This window comes from Sapajus apella, unplaced genomic scaffold (genome assembly GCF_009761245.1).
Source record: "Sapajus apella isolate SASKATOON/1434 unplaced genomic scaffold, GSC_monkey_1.0 scaffold109, whole genome shotgun sequence".
Lineage (NCBI taxonomy): Eukaryota > Metazoa > Chordata > Mammalia > Primates > Cebidae > Sapajus > Sapajus apella.
Genome location: NW_022437049.1, coordinates 6,366,843 through 6,390,828, shown reverse-complemented (window position 1 = coordinate 6,390,828; position 23,986 = coordinate 6,366,843). Strand labels below are relative to the sequence as shown.

At 37.7% G+C, this 23,986-nt stretch overlaps 1 protein-coding gene and 1 long non-coding RNA gene across 5 annotated transcripts in view; one reads left to right on the top strand and one right to left on the bottom strand.

The window, feature by feature from the left end:
* Window positions 1–1,211: 1,211 nt before the first annotated feature.
* The window catches only part of DCC (DCC netrin 1 receptor), a 1,203,097-nt gene continuing 1,180,322 nt past the window's right edge, over window positions 1,212–23,986 (bottom strand). For all 4 annotated transcript variants that reach the window (XM_032259518.1, XM_032259520.1, XM_032259521.1 and 1 more), the window contains exons 28-29: window positions 5,981–6,123; window positions 1,212–2,030 (exon numbers count right to left, since the gene is read on the bottom strand). In XM_032259518.1, the coding sequence (XP_032115409.1) occupies window positions 1,941–2,030; window positions 5,981–6,123 (233 nt within the window). In that variant the 3' untranslated portion in view covers window positions 1,212–1,940. The remainder of the gene's footprint in view (window positions 2,031–5,980; window positions 6,124–23,986) is intronic.
* LOC116537379 lies at window positions 16,850–20,391 on the top strand. The gene is made up of 3 exons (XR_004263096.1): window positions 16,850–16,949; window positions 17,967–17,973; window positions 20,180–20,391. It is a non-coding gene; the product is annotated as an uncharacterized LOC116537379 (long non-coding RNA).

Below are 23,986 nucleotides of genomic sequence, written 5' to 3'. Positions count from 1 at the left end.
TGAATAATTCAATAATATGTTAGGAAACACTTTATTCCAGGTCAGTAGAAGGTTGTCTACCTAAATGTCCAGATGTTAAACAAAAATAATCTGTCCCATAGGATAACGTCACCTAACTCTTCAGAAAGACTTCCAGGAAATCTGAGTAAACTGAATGAGCACTCTTGTTGAAGGACCAAATTCGCAAATGGACCAGACTTTCTAAGGAACCATTTGAACAGCCCTCTCTTTGACATCAGATTTCCTTCCTGACATAAAACTGTAAAAAAATAATCTGAATTATTACTTCTGTTACAGTGCCATTTTGCTCAAAATATTTTATTCAGGGAGATTCATATATAATTACCCACCTAATAAAAGGAGCTATTAGGTTGTAAAGATCCTATCCCTTCCATGCTCTTTTAGAATTATGACCTACTCAAGCTTGAAATCAAAGGCAGAGCTGAAAGGAATAATTCAGCTAAAACTCTGTCATTGGGTTTTCAAGTCACCTAACTGATAAATATGCAAACTAGCTCCCTTTTGGCAATTCAGCTGCATAAACAGGAATTAACTCCAAATGCTGCTGAAAATTCAGAAACTAAAAGGTTGCACACGAGATGTTCTTAATTTTAGCTAGTTCCAAGCTGTAGATAAACATGACAATAGGAGTTTAAAACCACAGTTTAAGATGCTGCTTTGAAAAGTATCCGCTGGATTTATGATGTGCCAGAAGTGTCAGGTGGAACCTACCCCTCTGCTTCCCCCTGACTCTGACACAGGTGTGGTGTAAAAGATTCCCTTGACAACAGAGTTTAGTGGCCAATGCTTACCAACACTGACCCTGCAGTCAGAGTTGGCATTCTTCAAGAGAAGGTACTGTTAGGAGCTACCTTTTATATACCTTCCCTTCCTTGGGGCCTGCTCTCAGGGAGTCTGCCATTTCTACAGGGAAAGAAGACAGGTGACATTGGCCAGTGCACCATATGACATGTGGAGCTGGCTATTTCACCCAATGCTAGTTGCCAAGGAGAACTCAGGAAGGGATGTGGTGAAGGGCTGGGAGCATTCTTCTGGTCAAACTCCTAAGGAAGATGGCCTTGGTGAAGCTTTGAAATTGCATCACAGTGTGGTATGGCACAAAAGCCACCCAAATTGAAAAATGTCCTATTACAAGCTTCATCATGTAATTACTATGTGTCTGAGAAGATTGCATATTATATCCTCTTTCCGGAAATGTACTGTACTGCTGCTGGCAGAACACCACTAGTTGTAGATTTTTATGTTCCTGGACTCCAGACATAAATGTTAACCAAGGGTGGATTTACAAATACTAGCCAAAATGAGTGAATTTTATAGCCACTCACTAATATCCACCACTTGTGCAAGATGAATGACTGTGTTACAAACATAAGCATTCTCTGCCTTTTGTTTACTATTTACTTTTTGTGCTGTAAGGAAAACATCCAATCCTTTGGTGCTATGGCATGAGAGATTCCCGTGGGTGCTTTGTATGTTAAAGTTGAAAATAAAATAGGGAGCTCGCACCGGTTTGCCATGGTACGGTACAGGCTTAAATAATGCACTTGCATTTTGTGAGACTAGACCTACACATTAAACAACAGGCCTTGACAAAGGAAAACGTAGGCATTAGTTATGACAGTGTGGTCACTGCAGTGGCAAAGGCCCAGGACTATTCTAGCAGCTTAAATTGACATTGCAGTGAAATGCATTTTGCTTTTGTTTAGGGACCTCATAGTCATCATTTGAAAATTCCTGATGCCTATGAAAGAAGGAATGCTTATTCCTTCTGAACTGCTTCAGGATCTTCCTTAACTGAGTGGTCCTGATGGGTGACCTGTACACTAGTTAGAGTTCTTGGACACAGGTGTGCTGTTTATGGGTAATTGGTATGCTGCAAAGTTCCCGGAAAATTCTCCTCATCCATTTGGAAATACGTGTTAAAAGGCTGAGCCTGTGATGGCATTAAGCTGCTTCATGAGTCCTTCCAAACTTGCCATTTGTTCACTCAGATCATCCTGTTCATACACCTATGGAGAGAATGACAGCCAAGAGTTAGTACCAAATATTGATCCATTTCTTTATGAAGGCTGGGGCCACAGCTAGTTGGGGCCCTCAGTATTCTCAAGTCTGACCTAGGAGCCCACAGCCAGTGCTGTCCTAGGAATATATTTACTGAATGGAGATGCTGGTAATTAAAAAGTGCGTAATAAGAGATTGCATATTGTTTCAGCCATTCCATCTCCAACTGGGACAAGGAAGATGTTTCAGAGTCAAAAAGACTGGGTTTCAAATCAAGTTCTCCCAGTTACTAGCTTTGTGATCTAAGACAAGTGAGTGCACTTCTCTGATACAGTTTTCTTCATCTATAAAATGATAATGACATCTATTTAATAGGCTATTCTGAGCCTCCTGAGACATGATGGGGTCTGACATATGGTGGATATTTAATACATTAGCTCACTAGGTTACCCATCAAGATAGGAAGAGATTATTTTTTCTGTTTATCATGACATAGTTTTTTTTGTATGTGAGAACTCAATGGGCTTTGCCTTGATCAATGAAATGCCTGGGGATTATGACTTTAGTTTGTGTGTGGAAACAAAATTCATGTCCCAAACCAGAGTCAGTCCTCTTTTGCACAATTTGAATGGTGGATAAAAGAAGAGGTTGAACTGCAGAATGCCTGGTGAACTGTGATTAACTCACTCTGTAAACTTACTCACTGTAAGTTGCTATTGCCCTGCCAATAAGTAATAAGATTGTTAGTTATCACAAATACCAGGTCACTAGCCTTAGGATTCTGTTTCAGAAGGTATGGGAAGGACCTAGAAATCCTTATTAAAAGAAAAATTCTCAGGTAGTTTTGAGTGTAAGCCACATGGGAAAACAAGATGTGACACTGATTTGAATCCCAGTCCTTTTACATGCTTGCACATTTTTTTTGAGTCAGTCTCTCCTTACTTGTAAAATGAGAATAGCCAGCTTGCCTTTTAAGTAGTTAAGAGGATTCAACAAGTCAGTGCAGCCCCGTGGTAAGTGTTCAATAATTGTTAATTTTCTTTTTTTTTCCTTTAACATATTTGTTTTGACTTATACAGATGCTCTATTATTCTTGGTTAGTGCATTCCATTGATTAAATGATTGGACCAATGAGGCCTGAGTCATGATTTCTAGCTCGGCATAGGCCAAGACACATTCCTTAGTACCACAGTCAGAGAGGTACATGTAATCTTGCCAAATAAATCCACTTGGTCTCAAGACAGCATTGATAGAATTTGCATGGGTCAGGGGTAGGCACAAAGCCAGTCCAACCACTGAAAAAATAGCTCAAAATGTATGGTATTAATGTATGAGTTTCCTATAGAAATCTCAGCATGCCAGTGAATGATTTGGGCATACACTACCCTATCTTCAGGGCTTAATAGGGGACTGAAAAGCTTCCAATTTGGCTAAAAGTCTGTTTACATATATTTGAGATAAGTTGAAGTGAGGGAATTACTAGGTAATTCATTTCCAAAAATGTTTTCATTGTCTGGTTCTTCTCGAACCGTCTAAATTTCACTGTACCATCCAGCAACCACTAGCCCCATGTAACTATGATATTCGTAAAATGTGCCTAGTCTAGGTTGGGTGTGAAATGTGTTTTACATGGAAAAATACATACCAGTTTCGGAACAGTGCAAATGAATGTAAGATATCTTATTGACAATTGTAAATACTTATTGCATGTTGAGATGAAAATATATTGGAAATATTGGGCTAGATAAAAGGTATTAACTTCACCTATTTATTTTTACATCTTTTAATGTGGATCCTAGTCAATTTAAAATTACACATTATATTTTCATAGGCAAGTGCTGGTCTAGATTATTTGCCCTGTTTCTGTATTTCCTTCAGTATGTGTTTCTTGTTGCTTTTAATACTATATGTTTGGCTGTCACTCTGTAATCTGTAATGTAAAAATATGCCTATCTGACATGATTCCTTATGAGATGAGACACTTCATGTAAATTTAGGAGTTTGATTTTATTTGAAATGTGACCACAAACCTTGAGAATAAACAGATATTGAAGTAAACAGCTATATTCTGACAAAAGTGCATTAGATTCTTATAAATTAGAATCTTTGAAAAGTATTGTTAAGTATTTATCACTCATCTGCCAAAACATTCCCAGACACATATACATATTCAGCTTCCTTGGTCTCTGTGTAGTTAAAATATTTTATTGTTTGTAGGACTGGAAAAAAAAACTCAAGAAAAATGTATTGTTTTCTTCATTCAAATGAAATTATCCTTTGTGTTTACCAACAGCCAGATATCAAAAAGGTATAATTTTTATTATTTAAAAAAACTGGTAGTTGCATTGCTTACAGAGGACTGATTAAATGTGACCTACTTATTCCTTGATATTGTTAAAAATTCCTTTTTCAATATATTATTTGCAAATTTTGCAGAAGACTTCATCAATGCATGAAGAAAACAGAAGCTAGTTGGAAGGATGGCAGATCATTCTCATTTCAAAATATATGCTTGAAAAAGATCCAAATGTAATAACAAAGTAGAATTTTAATCTGCTCTTTTCATCTTTTTTTCTGTTCTAGTGCCCTGATTTTTCAAGGTATCTGATATGTTAATTCTTTAGGCTTCTTTTAAATATTTTCTCTTGAATTATATTCAGAAACAACTAAAGCATACTATAAATAGTGCCTTTAGGTGACATCTTTTTGAATCTCCTTTACAGTGCATTTTTGGGATAAATATTTTTTCTCTTAAAATTCTGATTTTTTTCTTTTCTCCATTGATGTTCCTTCTCAGTTTTCTAATTGGAACCCTTTTTAGCTTATGTCCTTAGTAAAACTTTTTCTGTCATTAAATAATTAAACTTTCTTCGTCTTGTTTTCTAAATATGTCATTTCCTTTTTGTATTTCTTAAGCTTCTTCAGTTGTTTTATTTTGTAGTTTCTTCTTGGCAATCCTATATTTCTAGGCTATTGTATGATTTCAATAGTAAGATGTATAAAAACTTTAAAAAATCCCCCATAATAGAGCTTTTTGTCACTATATTTTTAAATTTTACCCCCATCATAGAGCTTTTTGTCATTATATTTTTTAATTTTAAAGAATAACTGTGTAAGTTGTTGTAGTAATATGCACCTGTAGTCTTAGCTACTTGGGAAGCTGAGGCAGGAAAACTGCTTGAGCTAAGGAGCTCAGGGCTGTAGTGTACTATGATTGTGTCTGTGAATAGCCACTGCACTCCAGCCTAGGCCACACAGTAAGATGCTGTCACTAAAAAAAAAAAAAAAAAAAAGAAGAAGAGTTATATTATTCATTTCCAAGAATGCCAAGGTATGATATATGAGGAAACACATATATATATATATATATATATATATATATATATACACACACACACATACATATACGTATATATGTATGTATATATATTTCCTAATAAATCATAACTATGAGGAAATACCTTTGCATTCTTGGAAAAAGACTATATATATATTCTTGGAAATAAATACATATATATACACACACATATATAAATATATGTTCGTTCTTCTGTTTTCCTGTACTTAAATATGAAGAGGAAATATATATACATACACACACACACACACACACACATATATATATATATATATACACACACAAAGACATACACATATCCATGTGTATTTGTATATATTATGTACATATATGGATGTAAACCCACACATGCTGTAGCTATCTGGTATTACTAAGACTATCCTTAAGAATCAACTTTTTTACATAACTAAGTCTCTGACATAATTTTTTTCACAGCTTTTATTTCATCTTCATATTTAAGCGCAGGAAAACAAAAGAACAAACAACAGTAAGAACAACAATGGCCTGGGATGAATAATAGCACTCATTGGTTTCGATCCTATTGCACAGCACCAGTCAATCCTTCCCTTGACGAAGCATGAATTTTAAAGATGCCCTTACATTGGCTGAATCCTCTGTTGGTTTGTGGCTCTCCTCAGACACTTCAGGGGCTGTTGGCACAGACACAGGAAGCAAAGGGGATCTTGCTTTTCCAGCCAACCCAAGGGATGCTGTTTTCACATGGGTCTTAGGAAGAGTGGGCCCTGAAATAGAAAACACAGAGTGATGAAAGGAACATTCTGCGGAACACTTTCTCAAGTATATATGCCATATCCAGTGGATTGGCATTGATTTTAGGTTATTGCTCATTCCGTAGTGTAAAGATGAATTCTGACACAATGAGTGAGGTCATTTTATATCTCCTAAATGGAAGACAAATTCTGATTAGGCTTCTCCAGATGCAGCTCCACTAGCTATATGTAATTACAAGTAATTGCGAATCACGCTGTGAAAAGTTGCTTGAGAGTTCTGGACTGTTCATCACACCCTATAAAGTGCCAGGCAAGCTTATTTGGTGCCAGTCTCAGCTTAGGGCCAGAAAGCCCTGTTCTAAACCATCTAAATAAGCCCTAAGTTGTCTAGCAGAACCAAAGAAGATTTGTGGAGTTAGAAGAGATGGTTGCTCTGTTCTACAAGTGAGCATTAGATGTTAGAATAAAATAAAGTCCATCATGGCTAACCAGATAGACTGTCATTCTTGATTCTATTTGGAGACAAAAAAAAGATACAATTTTGCTCTAATCTTTATGGCTTTTGTCAACGAAAGACATTCTGTTGCTCATGAAAATCATTTGAGGCACTGCTGAGTATCTAATAGATGATATTTCTGTCTACTATAAATAAGCACTGCCTTTTTGGGGGGAACTGAAATTTGCCTTATAAATCCTGCTTAGCTTGTAGCACTAATACAATTTTGTCCCTATAGCCTAAAATAAAACTTTATGTCGGGCGCAGTGGCTCAAGCCTGTAATCCCAGCACTTTGGGAGGCCGAGGCGGGTGGATCACGAGGTCAAGAGATCGAGACCATCCTGGTCAACATCGTGAAACCCCGTCTCTACTGAAAATACAAAACATTAGCTGGGCATGGTGGCGCGTGCCTGTAGTCCCAGCTACTCAGGAGGTTGAGGCAGGAGAATTGCCTGAACCCAGGAGGCGGAGGTTGCGGTGAGCCGAGATCGAGCCATTGCACTCCAGCCTGGGTAACAAGAGTGAAACTCCATCTCAAAAAAATATAAAAAAATAAATAAAAATAATAAAATAAAACTTTATAAAGGCTTATTGAATCACCTAGTACATCACCCATATGTAAGGGGTTTTGTCATTCTTAGCATTGTAACCAAGAGTTCAACAGAAAAGGTATTAGAGAAAGCCATGAAAAGGCAGTGGCCTGAGTTCTCTTCTGTCATGAGAGATGTCATTTTAGTTCTAATGGTTATAATGTGGTCCTATATTTTGCTAAGAAAAACTTGTTTGGGCTACACTTTGGAAAACAGAATTCTAGTTAATAAAGCTCAGAGGTTACTCCACAATCAGTTATGTAAATAGGAGTCATCTGTTTATTGGGAAGGAAACAATGAAAATAATAAATAAATCTAATAAATCAGCAGTCTGCCAGGTGCTGGTCACTAGAAATGTTAAATCCTGACATAAGCATCTTTTTCCTTACCATGACCTAACATGACATTTCTTCATATTTATGCTTTTTCACTCTTAAACTTTAGTGATCAAAAGTCTGTAATTCGAGTGATTTATGATAAGAGGGTGATATTCTCTTCATGGTACCTCAGACGAGAAGTGAAATGAAATGTGAATTGTTTCCTTAAGAGTGGAAATAATATTTACTGAATACCTACAAAAGTCTAGATCTATGCCAAGCATTTTAATTTCATTTGGGGCAAAATAACATGGTGAGGGAGAATTGGGGATTTACAGTGAGTCTAGCGTGCATTCAGATCTGCGCAATTTCTTGTCAACTAAACCTGTCTTGGCCTGTTTTTCATCTGTAAAATAGTAGAGATACTAGTAATTTGTTAGGATTAAAAGAGATTATGTATTTAAAGTGGCTGATACCTAGTAACTTGTTCAAAGAGGGTTAACTATTCACGCTGTGAAAAGTTGCCTGGGAGCTCTGGACTGTGATGGACTGTCCAGAGCCTATGAAATGTCAGGCAAGCTTATTTGGCGCCAATAATAGTTATCAAAAGAGGGCTATTTTTAATATTAATCATTGTATATTCTTATTATATATTAATATTTTTCCAAACAATCCTGCTAAGTATTCTTATTCTTGGTTCACATATGGAGGTGCCAAAATGAAGAAAAAATAAGTAGCTTGCCTAAGTTCTCACATTTAGAAATGGGCAGGCAGTATAAGAGTTTACACCAACATCTGTCCAACTCCATGAAACAAATGAAGGTTGATCACTAGCTTGTTGACCTAGCCCATCCAATTTACATGGGTTTTTTGAGGAAGCAATATCAATGAACGTAAAATCTAGTTCAAGGACTATAAATTTTGGGGTAAAGACTACTTTTTATAATATCGTTTCTCATAACTGACTTGTAATTGAAAGGGAAAAACAAAACTTTAATCAACTCCAGCACTGTTTTTTAAATATATACAAACATAAAACTTGCTGTAAGCATCATACCTTATAGTTCTTACGCCATGTTATAAAACAAAAACACGCTTAAACAGAAAGGGCCTAAAAAATAGTACAATTTGGATTATAATCATTAATTTAATATGATAAATTAGATTGTTGGGCTAAAACAAAATTGCCATATGAATTTGATACTGTTGCTATGTCACGATCATTTTGGTTTGTCATATATGGCCAGTTTTCATTCTGAACATTTTCTAACTCAACAATATGCAAGATCTCATTCATACAGGGATTGTAATGTCAGGTGATCTTCACTGGATGTGAATGGTTTACCTCTAACCCCCCACATACCAGTTTTTTTTTTTTTTAATAGCTTCTGCTGACTATAACCATGGTGTTCCTGATGCCATCTTAATTGTAAACCCAAATAGGAAGGCAGGTCTTAAAAACCTTGGCAGGGTGATTCTATCAAATGGTCTTATACATACCCCAGCATGTGAAATTCATGTTGGTATTTTAGGTTATTATTTAAGTGAAGGCATAAAATTTAAAAAAGAATTCACAAAGTTTAAACTCTTAAAAAAGAGGCATAAACCTTGAGAACATATGTACCAACCACGTATTTTGAATTGTGTTGCCTGAATTAGTTTGTATACACTTCAAGAATGCTTTCAACATTCTGATTAAATTTGAATTCATAATAGTTTTATTGTCAAAAAAGCAGTTCCTCTTAGCACCTTCCAGGAGCTAGCTCTTATCCTTTCCTGTGTTTAACAGAGCAGCTACATTTTAGAAATGAACACTTGTCTCTACATATTTTTTTGCACATATCTTTTACTTATTTTTGTCCTAGACTCTCTTGATCATAAAGCCTATTAATTTACTTTAAAATTTTCATTTTACAAACATGTTTAAGAAATTTAGCTACTTCTGAAAATTTAAAATTTCATATGTAACCAAACACAGGCAGTGGATGTTTAACACATTCTGAAAATCAATTCACTGTAACATAGTTATCCTCAAGAGAAAGTCAAAGGCATTGGTATAGCTTATTATGTAGGAAATTCAAGTAAGGGCCAGTTCCTATTCTGTCCTAAGAAACATAAAAGTAAATATTCTTTTAGAATGTACCAGACTGTTGTATATAATTCCATAACGTGTACCTCATCACAATTTTTTGGTCAGTTTTACATGCAGATAAATGAATTCCTAGGCATAGCCTATGGTTATTACAATGGAAATATGTTCTTATGGTGTATTTTCTTCCCAGGATTCCAAACACGTAGGTGTATTGCACTATGTATATCATACTGCATCATCCATACTCCTATTATTACAATAGGGCACGGGCATACCTGAATAGTGCCATCACTCAAACTCACTAGAAAGTTCATTATAATAATTGATTTTCTCTAGTGCCCAGGTTACAGTTATACATGCAAAATGTATGAGTGTTGAACAAATGTACAATACATGGTGAGCCTCACAAAAGGAATCAAAGACATTGTTTCGGCTCAAAGACCACACAGAGTGTTTAAACCTCAGATGACTGCCTTTTCTCAAGTAATATTCATAGAATTACAGAAATTTAGAATGCTGGAACCTCAAGGGCCTTTGGAGCTCATCAAATGACCTTCCTTTTATTTTTTGGAAGATAATACTGGTGTCCCCAGAGATCAAGAGATCAAGGTAGAATTAATTTCATAAAATTCTAGTAGAGGGAAAGAATTTGAACTATCTCCCAGAGTTCATTGTCAGCAAGATTTGACTGGGATATTCTATGGCCTTAAATATTTTTCTTTCCTTTTCCTGTAAGTGCAATTAAAGAAAAGAGTATGAGGGAAATTTCCCAGGAGAGATTTATTAACAACCAATAAGGCAACTGTGGTCTCAAAATTGCCCTTTAGTTAAGGAGAATAAATGTTTTAAAAGCAAGATTTCCACAAAAACATCCTTTGCTCAAATGCAGACACCATGTTCGTGGTTGTGCATAACTCCATCCTTTCATGATGTATTTGTGTAGATTCAGCATTCCATATTTCAAGCCTGTGCGCTGGTGAAACCTGGGTCCTTATAAGCTCACCAAGCAGTGCTTTTTCCTTTACTTAAGTACTTGTAGCTCACCAAGCATTAATAGCTTCTTTCTTGATTTTCTGGTCTGCATCCCTGTTCTTTTGTGGGGCTATGAGACATGGCTTTAATCTTTCACCTGTGCCTAAGACCTGATCAGTCACCTTCTCATGTAGCTAAATTCTCAATCCATCTTCTACACCATTTAAACCAAGTAATCAGTTTTATATAAAATAATCAGTCTCCTGGTTTAGACTACGTTCAAATGAGAAAGCAGTGTGGTCATCAGGCATTTGGATTAGTGGGATTAGTGAGTGAGGCCTGGGGCTTGGTGGAATCCAAGCAGGATACTGAACACCATACTGCAGCTTCTCACTTGCTGATGGACTGCTACTGTTGAGAAACCTTTTGTCCTTAATCCTAATCTGTTCTTCCATATTAAACCTTCCTAGATTTCAATTACTTTGATATTGAAATGGGTCATTGCCACATTTCCTGGGAGACTAACTGTATGTTTCTACACTGCTTGCAGAAGCCAGGTTAAAAGCCAACTTTGTTTATGCATCCCTGGCCTCACCCATTCTTGGTTACTCCTTCTTGATAAAGGACTGCCTTGAGGCATGAGAGTCTTTGATGTGCCTGGCAGTGTTTTGACTCTCTGGAAGAGAGCCACCATCCTACCCAAGAAGGAATGGAAATTACTGCAATTAGAAAACAAAACAAAACAGAAAACATATTACATTGGGATATCAAAGTGCTGTTCTTTAATGTCAAGTAATGATAGAATTTTTGATGACTTTTCTATGTTGGTAGATCTAGATTGTAGGTACAAGGAAAGATTCATATTTATTTATTCACTTTGGAGAACACCACTTAACATTGATAATTGGCCTAAACATGAACACTTTTCATAAAATTTCTTTGAGCTCTATCAGAAATATGTATCAAAGTAAAACAAAAGCGAAAAATTAAAAGAATCTCTTCCATGGCTCCTAGCTGTTAATTTAATATAATTTTAACCTTGGAATCAGTGTCCTTTGGGATCTCTTCCAAATACGAAAAGTGATTTCCAAAATGTAGTCAGAAAAACCCACTTCATTTTGGGAGAGGGAGGTGCTCAAGCCTGAGTGGGGGCTAGTGAGAAGAGGATCAGTACTGGGACTCTGGGAAATTGGAATAATCTCCCTTCATTTTGCACACAGGCCTTGAGAGATGAAGGGCTCTCACCCTGAAGTCTAAGCTGATCTATAGTATTATTATTGTTTCCATGACAGTAAACTCTGTGTGATCTATACAATGAATTCAAAGTACTGAATGAGTGCTCAAACAAATATCCAAATATTAAAGAAGCATTCTAGCCTAGGACCTAGTTTTGTGACCTTTGTTCAATGGTCTAATTTCTTTGGATTTGGGGGTCTTTATATCTATAAATGTAAAAAATTTAATTTTTAAGTTATTAGCTATGAAAATTTCACAAGGAAGGATAATATAGCTATTCTACCTGTGCTTAATTTTACATTTGGGCTTCTTGCCTCTCCTTAAGATTTAGGAAGAATTAGTTAATTGAATCCAAAGGAATCTCCAACAAGTTAAAGCTTAACTCAAATTGCAATAATTGAGTTTTAAACCAGTGCTTTGTAAAAAGTAAATGTTGTATCATTTTTTTTCTTAAAATTATTAGTGAAAAGCTATACCAACAATTAAGGTTTTATTGCTTTTGTATTTCAAACAGATATTCTAAGTAAAAATAAGTGGTATTATGTTCTAAGTTTAAATGATCCATGGCTAATTGAAAAATTTAAATTTATGAATGCTCAATCTGAAGCTACTGTAGAATTTCCCCTACCCAGGGTGCATATTGGAGAAGTTTCAGGCGACCCTTCTGTGGAACGCTGGCTGTTGATGTGCTAAATAAACGTTCTTACACTGATATACAACTAATTAAGTGAGCATCATTTTGGTTTTAATGTTATCTCCTCAGCAGGACCCACTAAGAGGGGTAAATATAAATGAACTTGAGTTCTGAGATGGGCTAGCAGTGTGCATCAGGTGCAGATGAGCAGTCTCAGCAGGAATTTACTGTTTTAAGCTTCATTTTCGCAGTATAGTTATTAAACATTTCATTTACTCATTAGGTACATAATATATGACTGCCAGGTGCAGACTCCTGCTAGCATCTCTCTTCAAAAGGTTTTCCCATGTAAAATGATTTTCTTTTCTTTTTTTTTTTTTTTTTTTGGTGAGAAACATTAGGATGCAGCTGAAATGGAATATAAAAACCTCATCGGGGTCAGATCAGAGGCCAACACATAGCATAGTTTTGATTTCACTATTAACTCACATCTTCTCCCACTTTTTCCTATTTCCTACTTCATTTTCCATTCCTTTACCCGTAAGTATAAAGTTAAAAAGAATGGGTTTGAAGAAGCCTGAGCTCTCATCTCTACTTTGTCTCTGGTCCATTCAGGGATGTCAGACAGAATGAAATGTCCTCTGTCTAGTTTCCATGTGAACCAGAATATTATTCTTAAATATATTTATTATTAAGTAACTGGTCTGTGCTCAGGTTATCTTGGGGCGGATATAGAAGTGTCACATAATCATCTACACTTCTGACAGGCAAGCAGCTTTTAAGGCTATGAGAGAAATAAGAAATATGTATGGGGAACTTTGTATAATACTCTACCTTTTGATCTTCAAAAAATGAACAAAAAGAGAGTAGCTGCATTTACTTAGACACAATAGCCTCAGGTGTCCTCATAAGTCATCGAATTTCAAGCTATAAATTTTGCATCAATCTTAAGGCATTTTAGTCTACCATGTCAATTGTACTTTAAGGGTGGTAAACATCTCTAAATGCTACTTCTGGGAAGAGAAACTTTGTGTTCTTCTCCAAACCTTCTTATTTCTCCTTAAAAATAAGAGAAACAGCCTATTTGCCTGATAAGGTGCCCTGCTCCCCTGCCTGCTCCTTTCTTCTTCTCCCATTGTAAGACAGGGCTACTCGGAGTCACAAGTATCCTGGCTTTCATTGGGCCATCTGTCTGTGAAAAGTGAGGGGAGAGGATTAATGTACTAATGAACACTACTCAAATTTTTAAACCTGCTTGGGTTTGACATTGGGCACTGACATTGAAGACCTTCTGTCCTTAAACTTCACAAGGGTTGCATTTGCTAAGCAAACAAGGCAAGGCCTGACTCCAGGAGTCCCAGCTATTTCGATATTGTCTGTTACAGTTTACAGCTAGCAAGCCCAGGAGTCTTGTAGTCAGGGTGGGGAGGAAGAGGTCTTCTACCTACTGCTACCATTTTCCAAAAGGCTATAATTCTCTGGAATCCTTGATTCCCATTTGGTTATAAATACCTTGTCACTATTATTTTTATAAATTGGAATCTAGAGAGAGAAAGGTTAAAATTTAGTACGCTCTGTCCCACCTACAGGTACCTAAACTACAATAAAACACATTTTCCTGCATTTTCTTATATGTTCTTTTTTAAACTATTTATTTATTATACTTTAAGTTCTGGGGTACATGTGCAGAACGTGTAGGTTTGTTACATAGGTACACACGTGCCATGGTGGTTTGCTGCATCCATCGCCCCGTCATCTACATTAGGTATTTCTCCTAATGCTATCTCTCCCCAATACCCCCTCACCCTGCTATCCCTATCCTAGCACCACACCCCGACAGGCCCCGGTGAGTGATGTTCCCCTCCCTGTGTCCATGTGTTCTCATTGTTCAACTCCCACTTATAAGTGAGAACATGCAGTGTTTGGTTTTCTGTTCTTGTGTCAGTTGGCTGAGAATGATGGATTGCAGCTTCATCCATGTCACCGCAAAGGACATGAACTCATCCTTTTTTTGGCTGCATAGTATTCCATGGTGTAAATGTGCCGCATTGTCTTTATCCAGTCTATTACTGACAGGCATTTGGGTTGGTTCTAAGTCTTTGTTGTGAATAGTGCCATAATAAATATACGTGTGAATGTGTCTTTATAATAGAATGATTTATAATTCTTTTAGGTATATACCCAGTAATGGGATTGCTGGGTCAAATGGAATTTCTAGTTCTAGATCCTTGATGAATCGCCATACTTTCTTCCACAGTGGGTGAACTAATTTACACTCCCAGCAACAGTGTAAAAGTTTTCATAATTCTCCACATCCTCTCCAGCATCTGATATCTTGATTTTTTAATGATCACCATTCTCACTGGCATGAGATGGTATCTTAATGTGGTTTTGATTTGCATTTCTCTAATGACCAGTGATGAGGAGCTTTTTCTTTTTTTCCCATTGGCTGCATAAATGTCTTCTTTTGAGAAGTGTCTGTTCATATCCTTTGCCCGCTTTTTGATGGGGTTGTTTTTCTCTTGTAAATTTCTTTAAGTTATTTGTAGATTCTGGATATTCGCCCTTTGTCAGATGGGTAGATTGCAAAAATTTTTTCCCATTCTTTTGGTTGCCAGTTCATTCTAATGTTACTTTCTTTTGCTGTGCAGATGCTCTTTAGTTCAATTAGATCCCATTTGTCTATTTTGGCTTTTGTTGCCATTGCTTTTGGTGTTTTAGTCATGAAGTCCTTGCCCATGCCTATGTCCTGAATGGTATTTCCTAGGTTTTCTTCTAGGGTTTTTATGGTGTTAGGTCTTAGGTTTAAATCTTTAATCCATCTGGAGTTAATTTTTGTATAAGGTGTAAGGAAAAGATCCAGTTTCATCTTCCTGCATATAGCTAGCCACTTTTCCAAACATCATTTATTAAATAGGGAATCCTTTTCCCATTGCTTGTTTTTGTCAGGTTTGTCAAAGTTCAGATGGTTGTAGATGTGTGACATTGTTTCTGAGGCCTCTGTTATTTTCCATTGGTCTATATCTCTGTTTAGTACCAGTACCATGCTGTTTTGATTACTATAGCCTTGCAGTGTAGTTTGAAGTCAGGTAGCATGATGCCTTCAGCTTTGTTTTTTTTTTTTTTTTTTTTTTTTTTTGCTCAGGATTGTCTGGGCTGTGCAGGCTTATTTTATTTTATTTTTTTCCAATTCTGTAAAGAAAGTCAATGGTAGCTTGATGGGGATAGCATTGAATCTAGAAATTACTTTTGGCAGTATGGCCATTTTCATGATGTTAATTATTCCTAACCATGAGCGTGGAAGGTTTTTCCATCTGCTTGTGTTCTCTCTTATTTCCTTGAGCAGTGGTTTGCAGTTATCCTTGAAGAGTTCCTTCACATCCCTTGTTAGTTGTATTCCCAGGTATTTTATTCTCTTTGTAGCAATTGTGAATGGAATGGAAGTTCACTCATGATTTTGCTCCCTGCTCGTTATTCGTGTATAGGAATGCTTGTGATTTTTGCACATTGATTTTGTATCCTGAGACTTTGCTGAAGTTGCTTATCAGTTTAAGGAGATTTTGGGCTGAGATGATGGGGTCTTCTAAATATACAATCATGCAATCTGCAAATTCAGATAATTTGACTACCTCCTTTCCTCCCTAATTGAATACCCTTTATTTCTTTTTCTTACCTATTGCCCTGGCCATAACTTCCACTACTCTGTTGAATAGAAGTGGTGAGAGTGGGCATCCTTGTCTTGTGCCAGTTTTCTTTTTTGTTTGTTTGTTTTGTTTTGTTTTGAAACAGAGTCGTCAGGCACCAGGCTGGAGTGCAGTGGCACAATCTTGGCTCACTGCAATCTCCACCTCCTGGGTTCAAGTAATTCTCTTGCCTCAGCCTCCTGATTGGCTGGGACTACAGGCATGCACCACCATACCCAGCTAATTTTTGTATTTTTTAGTAGAGACGGGGTTTCACCATGTTGGCCAGGATGGTTTCAATCTCTTGACCTCGTGATCTGCCAGCCTCAGCCTCCCAAAGTGCTAGGATTATAGGCGAGAGCCACCACGCCAGGCCAGTTTTCAAAGGAGATGCTTCCAGTTTTTGCCAACTCAGCATGATATTGGCTGTGGGTTTGTCATAAATATAGCTCTTATTATTTTGAGGTACATGCCATGGATACCTAGTTTGTTGAGAATTTTTAGCATAAAGGGCTGTTGAATTTTGTCAAATGCATTCTCTGCATCTATTGAGATAATCATGTGGTTTTCGTCTTAGGTTCTGTTTATGTGATGGATTACATTTATAGATATGCATATGTTGAACCAGCCTTGCATCCCAGGGATGAAGCCGACTTGATTGTGATGGATAAACTTTTTGATCTGCTGTTGGATTTTGTTTGCCATTATCTTATTGAGGATTTTTGCATCAATGTTCATCATGGATATTGACCTGAAATTTTGTTTTTTCATTGTGTCTCTGCTGGGTTTTGGTACTAGGATGATGTCGGTCTCATGAGTTAGAGAGGATTCCCTCTTTTTGTATTGTTTGGAATAGTTTCATTAGGAATGATATTAGCTCCTCTTTGTACCTCTGGTAGAATTCGGCTGTGAACCTATCTGGTCCTGGACTTTTATTGGTTGGTAGGCTACTTATTGCTGCCTCAATTTTAAATCTTGTTATTGGTCTATTAAGGGATTCAACTTGTTCCTGTTTAGCATTGTGAAGGTGTAAGTTTTCTTCTAGATTTACTGGTTTATTTGCATAGAGGTTTTTGTAGTAATCTCTGATCATAGTTTGTATTTCTGTGGGATCAGTGGTGATATCCCCTTTAGCATTTTTTATTGCATCTATTTGAGTCTTCTCTCTTTTATTAGTCTGGTTAGCGGTCTATATATTTTGTTGATCTTTTCAAAAAATCAACCCCCAGATTAATTGACTTTTTGAAGGGTTTTTGTGTGTGTGTGTCTCTATCTCCTTCAGTTCTGCTCTTAATTATTTATTGTCTTCTGCTAGCTTTTGAATTTGTTTGATCTTGCTCCTCTAGTTCTCTTAATCATGACATTAGGGTGTCAATGTTAGATCTTTCCTCACTTTTCTTGTGGGCATTTAGTGCTATAAATTTCCCCCTAGACACTGCTTCAAATGTGTCCCAGAAATTCTGTTATGTTGCATTTTCATTCTCATTAGTTTCAAAGAGCATCTTTATTTCTGCCTTCATTACTTTATTTATCCAGTAGTCATTCAGGAGCAGGTTGTTCAGTTTCCTTATAGTTGTGTGGTTCTGAGTGAGATTTTTTTTTTAATTAATTTATTTAACTTTAGGTGCATACTATATCTGGCATTTCTCTCCATGTTATCTCTCCCCACCCTTCCTTCCCTCCCCAACCCTCACTGTCTCTCCCCTACCCCCCTCAGCTGCCCCCAGTGTGTGATGCTCCCCTCCCTATGTCCATGTGTTCTCATTGTCCAACACTCACCTATGAGTGAGAACATGCAGTGTTTGGCTTTCCATTCTTGTGTCAGTTTGCTGAGAATGATGGTTTCCAGATTCATCCAAGTCCCCACAAAGGACATGAACTCATCGTTTTTTATGGCTGCATAGTATTCAATGGTGTATATGTACCATATTTTCTTTGTCCAGTCTGTCATTGATGGGCAGTTGGGTTGGTTCCAGGTCATTGCTATTGTACACAGGGCTGCAGTGAACATATGTGTGCATGTGTCTTTATAGTAGAACGATTTATAGCTCTTTGGGTATATGCCCAGTAATGGGATTGCTAGGTCAAATGGAATATTCCTAGATCCTTGAAAAATTGCCAAGCTGTCTTCCACAGTGGTTGAACTAATTTACACTCCCACCAACTGTGTAAGGGTGTTCCTATTTCTCCACATCCTTTCCAGCATCTCTTGTCTCCAGGTTTTTTAATGATCGCCATTCTAACTGGCGTGAGATGATATCTCAATGTGGTTTTGATTTGCGTTTCTCTAATGACCAGTGATGATGAGCATTTTTTCATGTTGTTGGCCTCATATATGTCTTCTTTTGTAAAGTGTCTGTTCATATCCTTCACCCACTTTTGAATGGGGTTATTTGTTTTTTCTCTTGTATACCTGTTTTAGTTCTTTGTAGATTCTAGATATTAGCCCTTTGTGAGATGGGTAGGTTGCAAAAATTTTTTCCCATTCTGTTGGTTGCAGATTCACTCTTATGATGGTTTCTTTTGCTGTACAGAAGCTCTGAATTTTAATTAAATCCCATTTTTCTATCTTGCCTTTTATTGCCATTGCTTTTGGTGTTTACTCATGAAGTCCTTGCCTATGCCTATGTCCTGGATGGTTTTGCCCATGTTTTCTCTTAGTGTTTTTATGGTGTTAGGTTTTATGCTTAAGTCTTTAATCCATCTGGAGTTAATTTTAGTGTAAGTGATAGGTAGGGGTCCAGTTTCTGCTTTCTGCACATTGCTAGCCAGTTGTCCCAACACCATTTATTAAACATGGAGTCCTTCCCCATTGCTTGTTTTTGTAAGGGTTTGTCAGAGATCAGATGGTTGTAGATGTGTGGTATTTCTTCTGGGGCCTCTGTTCTGTTCCAGTACCAGTACTGTGCTGTTTTGATTACTGTAGCCTTGTAGTATAGTTTGAAGTCTGGCAGTGTGATGCCCCCAGGTTTGTCCTTTTTGCTTAGGATTGTCTTGGCTATACAGGCTCTCTTGTGATTCCACATGAAGTTTAAAGTGTTTTTTTCCAGTTTTGTGAAGAAGGTCATTGGTAGCTTGATGGGAATAGCATTAAATCTATAGATCACTTTGGGCAGTATGGCCATTTTCACTATATTAATTCTCCCTAACCATGAGCATGAATGTTTTTCCATCTGTTTGTGTCCTTTCTTATTTCGTTGAGCAGTGGTTTGTAGTTCCCCTTGAAGAGGTCCTTTACTTCCTTTGTTAATTGTATTCCTAGGTATTTTATTCTCTTTGTAGCAGTTGTGAATGGTAGTTTGCTCTTGATTTGGCTCTCTGTTTGTCTGTTATTGGTATATAGGAATGCTTATAATTTCTGCACATTGATTTTGTATCCTGAGACTTTGCTGAAGTTGCTTATCTGTTTCAGAAGATTTTGGGCTGAGACAATGGGGTCTTGTAAATATATAATCATGTCATCTGCAAATAGAGACAGTTTGACTTCCTCCTTTCCTAATTGAATACCCTTTATTTCTTTTTCTTGCCTGATTGCTCTGGCTAGAACTTCCAATACTATACTGAATAGGAGTGGTGAGAGAGGGAATCCTTGTCTAGTGCCAGATTTCAATGGGAATTCTTCCCTCTTTTGTTTATTCAGTATGATATTGGCTGTAGGTCTGTCATATATAGCTTTTATTATTTTGAGACACGTTCCATCAATACCTAGTTTATTGCAAGTTTTTAGCATAAAGGGCTGTTGAATTTTGTTGAAGGTCTTTGCATCTATTTAGATAATCACGTGGTTTTTGTCTTTGGTTCCATTTATGTGATGCATTATGTTTATGGATTTGCATATATTGAACCAGCCTTGCATCCCTGGGATGAAGCCTATTTGATTATGATGGATAAGCTTCTTGATATGCTGTTGCCATCTGTTTGCCAGTATTTTATGGAAAATTTTTGTGTCAATGGTCATCATGGATATTGGCCTGAAGTTTTCTTTTTTAGTTGAGTCTCTGCCTGGTAATGGTATCAGGATGATGTTGGTTTCATAAAATGAGTTAGGGAAGATTCCCTCCTTTTGTATTGTTTGATAGTTTCAGAAGGAATGGAACCAGCTCCTCTTGTTACGTCTGGTAGAATGTGGCTGTGAATCCGTCTGGACCTGGACTTTTTTTGGTTGGAAGGCTATTAATTGATGACTCTACTTCATCCCTTGTTATTGGTCTATTCAGGGTTTCAACTTCCTCCTGGTTTAGTCTTGGGAGTGTACAAGTGTCTAGGAATTTATCCATTTCTTCCTGGTTTACTGGTTTATGTGCATAGAGTTGTTTGTAGTAATCTCTGATGGTAGTTTGTATTTCTGTGGGATCAGTGGTGATAGCCCCTTTATCATATTTTATTGCATCTATTTGATTCTTCTCCCTTTTCTTTTTTATTCATTTGGCTAGCAGTCTATTTTGTTGGTCTTTTCAAAAAAACCAGCTCCTGGATTTATTGATTTTTTGAAGGGTTTTTTGTGTCTCTATCTCCTTCAGTTCTGCTCTGATCTTAGTTATTTCTCATCTTCTGCTAGCTTTTGAGTTTTGTTTTTTTTTTTTTTTTATCTTCCTCCTCTAGCCCTTTCAATTTTGTTGATAGTGTGTCAATTTTAGATCTCTCCTTTTCATGTGGGCATTTATTGCTATAAATTTCCCTGTCAACACTGCTTTAAAGGTGTCCCAGAGATTCTGGTAGGTTGGGTCTTCATTCTGATTGGTTTTGAAGAACATCTTTATTTCTGCTTTCATTTCATTGTTTATCCAGTTGACACTGAGAAACAAGTTGTTCAGTTTCCAAGTGGTTGTGCGGGTTTGAGTGTGTTTCTTAATCCTGAGTTCTAGTCTGATTGCGCTGTGGTCTGATAGACTGTTATGATTTCCATTCTTTTGCATTTGCTGAGGAGTGATTTGCTTCCCATGATATGGTCAATTTTAGAGTAAGTGCAATGTGGTGCTGAGAAAAATTTATATTCTGTGGATTTGGGGTGGATCCTTCTGTAGTGTCTATTAGATCTGCTTGGTCCAGGTCTGCATTCAAGTCCTGGATATCCTTGTTAATTTTCTGTCTTGTTGATCTAATATTGACAGTGGAGTGTTGAAGTTTCCCACTATTATTGTGTGGGAGTCTAAATCTCATTTTAGGTGATTAAGAACTTGCTTTATGTATCTGGGTGCTCCTGTGTTGGGTGTGTATATATTTAGGATAGTTAGCTCTTCTTGTTGGATTGATCCTTTTACCATTATGTAGTGTCCTTCTATGTCTCTTTTGATCTTTGTTGGTTTGAAGTCCATTTTATCAGATACTAGGATTGCAACCCCTGCTTTTTGTGTTCTCCATTTGTTTGCTAAAACTTCTTCCATCCCTTTATTTTGAGTCTATGTGTGTCTTTGTATGTGAGATGGATTTCCTGAATATGGTACACCAATGGGTTATGACTTTTTATCCAGTTTGCCAGTTTGTGTCTTTCTATTGGGGCATTTAGGCCATTTACATTCAATGTTACTATTGTTATGTATGAATTTGATCCTGCCATTTTGTTACTGGCTGGTTTTCTTTCCCATTAGTTGACTCATTTTCTTCATTGCATTTTTGGTCTTTGCCCACTGGTTTGCTTTTGCAGTGACTGGTACTTGTTCCTTTCTGTGCTTAGTGTTTCTTTCAGGAGCTCTTGTAGGGCAGGTCTGGTGGTGACAAAATCTCTCAGTAATTGCTAGTCTGTGAAGAATTTTATTTCTTTTTCACTTATGAAGCTTAGTTTGGCTGGATATGAGATTCTGGGTTGAAAGTTCTTTTCTTTTGAATGTTGAATGTTGGCCTTCACTCTCTTCTGGCTTGTAGGGTTTCTGTCAAGAGATCTGCTGTGAGTCTGATTGGCTTCCCTCTGTGGGTGACCTGACCTTTCTCTCTGGCTGCCCTTAGCATTTTTTCCTTCATTTAAACCCTGGTGAATCTGACGATTATGTGCCTTGGGGTTGCTCTTCTTGAGGAATATCTTTGTGGAGTTCTCTGTATTTCTTGAATTTGAATGTTGGACTGCCTTGCTAGGCTTGGGAAGTTCTCCTGGATATCCTGGAGCGTGTTTTCCAGCTTGGATTCATTCTCCCCATCATATTCAGGTATACCGATCAAGCATAGATTAGGTCTTTTCACATAATCCCATATTTTTTGGAGGCTTTGTTCATTGCTTTCGCTCTTGTCTTGCCTTCTCTTTTTATTTTATCGAGTTGATCTTCGATTTCTGATATCCTTTCTTCTGCTTGGTCAATTCAGCTATTAACACTTGTGTCTGCTTCACATAGTTCTCATGCTGTGTTTTTTAACTCCATCAAGTCATTTATGTTCTTCTCTAAGCTGGTTATTCTAGTTAGCATTTTGTCTAACCTTTTTACAAGGTTTTTGGTTTCTTTGCATTGAGTTAGGACGTGTTCCTTTAGCTCAGAAAAGTTTGTTATTATCCACCTTCTGAAGCCTGTTTCTGTCAATTTGTCACACTGCTTCTCAGTCATGATGTGATCCTGTGTTGTTGAGGAGTTGTGATCCCTTGAAAGAGAAAAGGTGTTTTGGTCTTTGATGGTTTCATCTTTTTTGTGCTGTTTTTATCCCATCTTTGTAGGTTTACCTGGCTGTGTTGTCAGGGAGCTGCTTGAAGAGGTCACTTGTCTGCCTGTGGAAGCGCTACTGGGTTTCTTGGGACTCCTTCAGGTTACTAGGGAAGCTTCCTGTGTCTTTTTTGTTTGTACTGGGAGATTAGGCCTGCCTCTTCCACTGACCTAGTGGCCCTACTGGGTTGTCAAGAATGCTGTCCCGTTGCTACATAGATTTCCTGTGTTTTTTATTAAAACATGTAGCCCAGTCCCACCCCTCTAATGGTGGGTTGTGCCCTTCCTCCACTGGGCTGGATCATTGAGGGTTCATCTCAGACTGTGGCACTGGCTGCACAACCCACTAGAGTCAGAGCTTCAGCAATCTGGGGTTTGTGGGGGAGGGTAAGGACCTGCCCAGCAGCACCCGGCCGGCCGCCTCCCCCTTTCAGCTTCTTCTCTCTCCAGTCATGGGGTAGGGGCCAGCCCAGCTGCTCTGGCTTATAGCTCCCTCTCTCTCTGGGTGGGGGGAAGGGGCAATAGCTCAGTCTGCAGGTTCTCCTGGCAGCCTTTTGGGCTTATGCTTCTGTTTATGTCTGTGTGCCAATCCAGGACACCATCCTAAATTATTGTTCAACTCTGTGCTTGTAATTCCTGGCACTTGACTGGCAAAGATCCCCTGTTCTGTGTATTGCTGAGGCTTTGGGGGAAGCCCTGTATCTGGACTGGAGTGCCAGAGAGGGAGCCTCCGAATTGCCAGTCAGGTGCACTTTCTGGGTGAAGCAGCACCCCTCCCCACCTAGGTCTGTCCTGAGTGGGCTATGCTCACTGTCGGACTAGACCCATTGAAATGCACCTGGTACCTCAGCTGGAGCCAGGAGATCTCTGGATTTCTGCATCTCTCTCACTGAGTGTTGTGCACTGGAGTTTATTCAGCCATCTTTGATGCCCCTCGAGTGAGTTTCTTAATCCTGAGTTCTAATTTGATTGCACTGTGGTCTAAGAGACTGTTATGATTTCCATTATTTTGCATTTGCTGAGGAGTGTTTTACTTCCAATTATGTGGTCAATTTTAGAATAAGTGTGATGTGGTGCTGAGAAGAATGTATATTCTGTGGATTTGGGGTGGAAAGTTCTATAGATGTCTATTAGATACATTTGGTCCAGAACTGCGCTCAAGTCCTGGATATCCTTGTTAATTTTCTGTCTCATTGATCTGTCAAATATTGACAATGGGGTGTTAAAGCCT